The sequence below is a fragment of the Brachyhypopomus gauderio genome, chromosome 6, assembly GCF_052324685.1.
Source record: "Brachyhypopomus gauderio isolate BG-103 chromosome 6, BGAUD_0.2, whole genome shotgun sequence".
Classification (NCBI taxonomy): domain Eukaryota; kingdom Metazoa; phylum Chordata; class Actinopteri; order Gymnotiformes; family Hypopomidae; genus Brachyhypopomus; species Brachyhypopomus gauderio.
Window position 1 is genome coordinate 25768970 of NC_135216.1, and position 7964 is coordinate 25776933.

Sequence of the window (7964 nt, forward strand, 5' to 3'; positions counted from 1 at the left end):
CAATCTGCTACAAATCTATAAATCTATAATAACCGCGACAGTGGTGTCTTTGGGTCGAACGGCGTCATTAATGAAGACACAACTACGAATGACATCACTTGGAACACTTTGTATTTAAATTTACATTCCAATGGCACATCATGAGCACGTCAGAACAGCTGCGGTTGGTCTCGTAATGGGGTTGGGAACAGAAGCGGCGGGTGCGTGAGCCGGAACGGACCGCAGCAGCCCCGGGGGACGCGGGAGCAGGACCAGGAGTGCCTGTCCTCGCCAACCGTGCATTTCACGCGAGTCTCCAGAAAAAACCACGCGTGTGGCAGTCTCCCCTCCGCAGACATATTTGCGGCTGTGTGGAATTTGTGTGGGAATTCCACAATCTTTCGGAACGTACAGCTGCACGAGGTTTTTCACTCTGATCGAACCATTCAGTCAGACGGCAACAATATACATAACGATGAAAAAAAGAAGAAAAAACAAACAAACCAACAGCTGACCATCATGCACATAAACATGTCTGCCAGTCCTTTTCATTTGATAACATTACTAATAATGGCGACCGCACAGAACAGGGCACTGCAGGAAGAAGGTGATCATTCCTATGCTTGCGGCAGACAGAGCAGCCAGTGGATCACCAGGACACAGCGTCCTTGTTCTGATACAGGGAAAGGTGATCCACACCCAGCTCCAGGCCTGGATATCTGCTGTTCGTGCAGAGTTTAGCTCCAGCATATGCAGAGCTAATATTCAAATGGCACCGCAGGTCTTGATTTGGCTGGTTCAGGTGTGAGAGTCAGCAGATATTCGGGGCTGAGGCTGGACTCCTCTGATCTCGAGAGATTAAGGCACAGAGGTTCAGCGCAGGAAGAAACGAGAAAAAAAAAAGCACTGAAAGAAAAGAAAACGTCCAGATTATTCTTTGGTCGGTCAAAGCGCAGAAACACCAATGTCCCACAGAATAATGAAGAAAAAGTAATCTCATCAAATCTCACGACAGCGCTCTCTCCAAAAAGTGCTTAATGCACGGCTCTGGTGGGATGTGTGTGTGTGTGTGTGTGTTTAACAGCGTCACTCATAGCTCGTCCCGTGCGGCGCGGTCCAGGGGCGAGTGCATCACATCCGAGTTCTGCGCCTCCGTGCTGATCTTGGCCTGCTCGTGTGTCTTGCGCGAGCGTTTCCTGTCCCAGTCCGTGCGCATGGTCTCGTTGTCCCACACCGTGGACGTCTCCGTGTCGCTGATGTAGCCCGACTCGCCCGTGTAGTGCGTGGGGAAGACCAGCAGAGGCTCGGACGAGAACGCCCTCAAGTCCCTCCTCTCAAACTGCTCCATGTAGTCGGATCTGAAAACGCAGCAAAGCCGTGTCACACAGGATGGCTCACATTTTAAACCATATTAATAACTTGCTAAGACTTTTGCATTCGGCCTTCAGCTACACCTAAAACGAAGCCAAGGTTTGACTTGCCAAGTGATGCGGCCATGTCATTTAAAGAGTTATGTATTATATTTTACTCCAAAACCAAACTTTATTTAAAAAAAAAAAAAAAAAAACTTTATTCCAAAACAAAACTTTATTTTTTCTTGCTATTGAACATAGCATCAGTATTTATATACACAAGTATCGCTTGTATTCTCAGCCTGGAACAACTTCGCCTTCCACAGCTGTGCATTTCCAGAGAGTGAATCACACTGACCTTCAGCGCCCATTACTGTGTACCATGTACTGTGTACTGAGATGTCTCTGTATCTCTGTGTAACATGTACTGTGTACTGAGATGTCTCTGTTTCTCTGTGTAACATGTACGGTGTACTGAGATGTCTCTGTACCTCTGTGTAACATGTACTGTGTACTGAGATGTCTCTGTTTCTCTGTGTAACATGTACGGTGTACCGAGATGTCTCTGTTTCTCTGTGTAACATGTACGGTGTACTGAGATGTCTCTGTACCTCTGTGTAACATGTACTGTGTACTGAGATGTCTCTGTATCTCTGTGTAACATGTACGGTGTACTGAGATGTCTCTGTATCTCTGTGTAACATGTACTGAGATGTCTGTATCTCTGTGTAACATGTACGGTGTACTGAGATGTCTCTGTATCTCTGTGTAACATGTACTGTGTACTGAGATGTCTCTGTATCTCTGTGTAACATGTACTGTGTACTAAGATGTCTCTGTATCTCTGTGTAACATGTACTGTGTACTAAGATGTCTCTGTATCTCTGTGTAACATGTACTGTGTACTGAGATGTCTCTGTATCTCTGTGTAACATGTATGGTGTACTGAGATGTCTCTGTATCCCTGTGTAACATGTACTGTGTACTGAGATGTGTCTGTATCTCTGTGTAACATGTACGGTGTACTGAGATGTCTCTGTATCTCTGTGTAACATGTACTGTGTACTGAGATGTCTCCGTTTCTCTCACACTGAACACCCAGCTGGGAGTCACTGTGATTCAGTGAGTCATGTGTCATAAATTCTGACTCATCCCTACCAGTTCTGTGGTCAGCACTGAGCTGGTAATAAGTGACCTGTGAATGCGAATGTGAAAAGTACATTTGAATGTGAAAAGTGAATGTGAACGTGAACGCAAGGATGGAGGTCTCCCTCCAACTGCTGAACTCACACGGGATGTTTGTTGAACATAATAGGAAGGAACTCGTCCACTGGCAGCATCTTTGAGAGGGGTTCTGCTCTCAGGAGCTTTTTGGCACCTTGCAAGGACATCATATAACCCAGTGTCCAGTAGGAGTAGTCTGCCTCCACCAGGTTGTGGATGTTGCGTACGGCTTTCTCTGGATGGTCCACTTGCATTCTCTTCCTACCTATATAACTGAAAAAGACCCACACAAGAGGATTAAGAAAGATCCATACAGATCTACCCAATCAGATTGTGAGCGCTGATCTCTAAAGGGCTTCTGGGAAATGCGATAGCTCACATGAGGTCCCAGTCCAGGCCTTCACTCTCCACCTCCCTCAACAGGTTGTGCAGACGCCGCTTGAAGAAGATCTCAAAACGCAGGTCGTCTTCAATCACCAGGGAGGTCTTGAGGCCGCGCTCCACAATCTGTGCACGGACGAATCAAGGTGAAGGTGATTGGCTCCTCACACACACACACACACACACACACACACACACCATGCCTTTGGGTATGTGTTTACAAGCTCCACGTCCCCACCTCTTTCCATATGTTGTAGTGGGAGAGGAAGCAGCCCAGCTCGCCCTTGGTGAGGGGTCGGCCGTGGTACGGGTCACTATAGCCCGGCAGCATATGAATCCCCATGCTCTGGATCTCACTCACGTTCATGGCTCTGCTCAAAACAGCGGAGTAATGCGCCACTGTTTTATGTTTGTTGTTTATATTTACATTTTTTATCTTCTTTTCGAGTAGTTTCTTCTGCTTGCCAGGCCAGCATTTTTAAATTATGGAATTTTTTTCCCCTAAATGACTTGCCTTGTTGAGAACAAGAAAATGAAGTATGCAGAACTTACTTGCCATCGACGGCAGCCACAATCTTGCAGTCGATCTCCTGTTCACGTAGAGCTCTGAGCATTCGCTCCCTCCGATCTGCCCGCCGCTGGAGATTTATCATGAATATCTGTGCACACACACACACACACACACACACACACAACCTTTAATATCCAGCTCCTCCGTCACCAGCTACTCCAGCTAAGGGCGACAGTTCTGAGCCTCCACCTACACATGTTAACTCTGAATCAATCATCTGTAGAAACAGCAGGTCCAGATGATCGTCCGTGCTTTAACACACAGAGATCTGGGACTGCCACAGTACAAGCCAACCACAACAAGGCCAACACGCACCTCATCAAAGCCCATCTTGTCCGGTTTCTTGACAGGAGCGGGAAGGTACCTGGAAGGCTCCACGTGGGGATTGCGCACTGTGAGGGAACAGAACAAAGTGACCAGGTGTGGTGAGGCCCGAGGGCAGAAAGACACCAGAGGCAGCACGACACCAGAGGCAGCAGGACACCAGAGGCAGCACGACACCAGAGGCAGCACGACACCAGAGGCAGCACGACACCAGAGGCAGCACGACACCAGAGGCAGCACGACACCAGAGGCAGCACGACATCAGAGGAACCTGAAGCCCCAGGTAGCCCCAAACCCAAGGTATACCAGTCAATATGCCTCAACGTCAGTCCACAAACTCACCATTGACCTCGAGCAGAGTGTGAGTGAAGCTGTCTGTCTCGTCCTTCAGGGTGTTATGGGAGCGCAGGGGCACAGGCAGGAAGCCGTACGTCTCGCGGTTACAAACATACATCTGCACGTCTGAGCCGAAAAGACAAAACGGAAAACGGTGGTAGTGAGAATACAGACAGGAGGCAAAATCTTCTTCCATTTGGGGAGAGTCTGAATCCACCATTTACGATGACCATCTCCCACGGCCCCCACGGCAACCATCCCCGGTGACCACGACGCACCCGCCATTCTGGCGGAGAAGGCGAAGACGATGATGTCGTCGAAGGCCCAGCTGTACTCGGGGTGCGGCGGGTGGAAGGCGAGGAGCCGCGACGCCGCCTTGCGAAGGTCCACCAGGAAGGTGGAGTGTACCATGGGGACGGGGAAGCAGCCCCGACGTAGCTGCTTACGCATGGGGAGGTAGGCGGGGGTGCGCTTGTAGTAGCCCTGGGGGAGCAGGGAGGAAGGGTCAGTGGGGGTCTAGACTCACGCATTCTCATCCGTACACAGAATCATTTACGTGGATTCATAATGGAAACACACACACACACACACCTCGGCAGTCATTCCACACCAGAAATTGGAATAGGCTGCTCGCGACTCCATCATGGGCGCAACGATGGTCTTGTTCTCACGCATCAGCCTCCAGAGCACGTCCCGATTGGTCAGGAGATTGTCACAGTCAACGAACTGTCGGCACAGGCGAAAACACGTTGGATACACGGTCGATCAAAGAAGGACAGAAAGAGGACACTACAAGACCTCTACATCTAGACAGGACGTACGGAAATTCCTACAAAGGACAGGAGACAGGAGAAGAAGGGTTCATCACTGGTGGACTGCTTTCTAAATCCCTTCTGGGATCCTTTGGGTGTGGACGTGTCATGCGTTGGGTAGACGCGGGAGACCAGATACCCACCATCATGTAATCGGCCCACATATCTCGCCCGGCATCCAGAGCGGCCTGTCGCAGTTTCATCAGATGGGCGTAGCGCTCGTTTGACCAGTGCTTGGGTCCGTCCTCGTCGGTGTAGGCACTGGTGACGATGGAGGAGGAGGAGAAGGGGTAGGAGGTACGAAAAGACATCGGTTTATACGAGGTTCTTTATCTTTCAGCAAAACATGACCTTATAAGGACTAAGCAACAGGTTCCCTACAGCTGAGCCAAGCATCTCCACTGAGAAGAAGCCGGGCCTACGCACTCCAATAAGATGGAGCTGGTGTAGCTTGACTCACCTGGGCTCCTCCTTTGGTCTCCACTCCACGTAGTGGTACAGTTTCTGGACACTGATGAGCCAATCACGGAGCAGGTGTGTAGTGTTGTCGACATTGTGGTCCGTCGCAACCCTGTTCGGCGTGAAAGTAGACACGAACGGACGTCACACTTTTTGTCAGGGAACATTTGTTCGAGGGTTTTCATTCCGGTACGCCAGACTAAGCGGCCACTATATAAAGTGTATCTCACCGACGTGCAGCAAGCCCTTTCAACAAAAGCTCCACGCAGCAGGTGTTACATATCAACGTGCTTGTGTTCCCTTGCACAGGTGAGCAAGGATCAAACGTGAAGGCTGGAACAGGTGTAAGATGAAGTGGCGAACGAGAGAAAAGCTCTTTGGTGTGCGAGAGATCGGCGGCTCCATTACACAATGAGGACACGCTGACGTGCAACAGAAAGGAACTCTTTGTAACAAGAAATAAAGAGTGCTGACCATATGAGAAGTGAAAGTGCTGAGCGAAAGATCTGTGCTGGAGAATGAACAAACGTCCATGAGCCCCGTGTGAGCGCGGCGTGTTATTTCGGTGCAGCCGGACATCGCCGATCGCTCCGGCTACGTCTGGGGTGAGTTGGGTATTCTGGTGCATTAACAGGACAGCTGCACCATGATGCTATGGAGTAGCTCTCCAAGCAGGTATCAGATAACACTCGTGTTGATGGGAACTCTGTGGCTCTGGACTGTGGCATCACAACAACTGAACAAGTATGTGCCCCCCCCCCCCCCGGTTTTTATTGAGTTTATTAGGATCTAAACAACACTGTGGCTGCTCAGGATGTTGAAGCTGAACTTTAGTACCTTTTTATAGCATATCTCCTCACACAGGCTTCCTGGAGTAAATTACTTTTCTAAGCACACGCAGTAACCGATACCTCTACTGCACTGCTGGCCATTCACCGGGCCGGACAATGGCAGGTCGTATGGGCATTGAGGAAAAACTCCCCACCGCACTGTTTCTGGGTCAGCTCTACTCTTCTAGTGTGGTAACTGGAACAAGTTAGTAAATGGGGGAACCGGATCCAGGATCAGGATGTTGAGAAACTCTCTGGAGGCTGGTTCCTTTCTTCTTCCAGTACACACAGCTGCAACTGGACAGATGTTTGCAAATCCCAGCACTCTGCAACCCCCCCTTCCCCTCCTAGATCTACTCTGCAACCCCCCCCCTCCTAGATCTGGGTGCCCCCTCCGACAGAAGAGACCTTCTGAAGCCATAGCAGTAGCCTACTAACTAAATATTATACGTGTCAGCTTAAGGTTTATGTTTTGTTTGCTGAGGACATATTTCCCTGTCTAAAATATCTTCATTAAAAATTAACTGACATGAAACAGAAGCACAAACTCGAGACTCTGAGAACGTTAAAGACACGTTAACAAGTGAAAATGACAGTAACGCCTGGTAATGAATTAAAGCAGCACGTTTCAGTGAGAAATCAGGGATCCACACTATACATCTAACGGCCCGGGCTGGAAATTTTTCAACTGTGGGTAAGAAGGAAATTCAAACAGAACTTCTCAAACCAACGTAAGACACGAAGAGCACTTGGATGAACGAGGTTACAGCACGCTCTGTCGGTTTTCTTCACACCGTGGCGATGCAGAAAAAAAGATGCCGAGTGTTCTCTAATTTCACACGTGAAATATGTAAACTACAAACACTGGTTGTAGGACAATTAATTATGTGTGGTAAACATGAGTGGCTACAGGCAACCGACATGAAAAAAACCAAATGATACTTGTAGCGTCGACGTAACTTCAGTACATCCGTGAACAGCGTACGCTGCGAACAGGCCTATACAAGTAACCCCCAACCCCCAATGATAGATGTATCATGAATAGTTCTCAAGGCAATTATTTTACTTTAATATTGAGAAAATAAATTATTTGAAAGATAGCACGACCACCAAATAACTAAAGCTTGTATTTTATTACAGTGCGAGTCAATCTTATTAGATTTCTGGTTTAAACTAATGCGTTTGCATACTGTACTGTCCTTGTATGTACTGGAAACAAGGCGAAAGCGCAGAAGAGTAAGGTAGCATCAGTACAACGGTTTACTCACGCTGGTTCTTATACCTAATAGTAAAAACTTGCCAGAAAGGAAAAATCTGTCAGACCTCTTACCAAAGAGCAATTCGATCCTTCGGATAATTCAGCCGCTCTATAGCTCCGAGGAAATGGGGTAAAGAATGTCCCGAGTTTCGGCAGATTAAAGCTATCAGCACCCTTGGAGCCAACACAGGAGATTCTGGGCTCCAGCGCTCTTCGTGAAAGTATCCCAGAACTGGTCCAGTGTTCAAAAGGGTCAACAGCGACGACAGAAAGGAAATAACTGTGAACATTGCAGAGGAAACAGGTTAAAAGTTACTTTAATAATAAAGTGCTAGGTACTGCAATGTCCCAACTTCATGTGGCGAAGTGAGAACTGACCAGCAAATAGTATATTTCATTTAAAAAATCGACCGACAAAAATTCTACCCAGCGACAACG

General features: G+C 48.3%; 1 protein-coding gene across 1 annotated transcript; it reads right to left on the reverse strand.

Moving 5' to 3' along the window:
- Positions 1 to 94: 94 nt before the first annotated feature.
- colgalt1a (collagen beta(1-O)galactosyltransferase 1a) lies at positions 95 to 7951 on the reverse strand. Its single transcript, XM_077010019.1, has 12 exons — positions 7599 to 7951; positions 5440 to 5550; positions 5123 to 5240; positions 4759 to 4893; positions 4446 to 4650; positions 4174 to 4293; positions 3823 to 3899; positions 3489 to 3595; positions 3175 to 3307; positions 2935 to 3062; positions 2622 to 2828; positions 95 to 1337 (listed from the first exon to the last, which is right to left on the reverse strand). The coding sequence occupies exons 1-12, from the start codon at positions 7814 to 7816 to the stop codon at positions 1070 to 1072; spliced, it is 1827 nt and encodes a 608-aa protein (XP_076866134.1). The 5' UTR covers positions 7817 to 7951; the 3' UTR covers positions 95 to 1069.
- Positions 7952 to 7964: the final 13 nt, after the last annotated feature.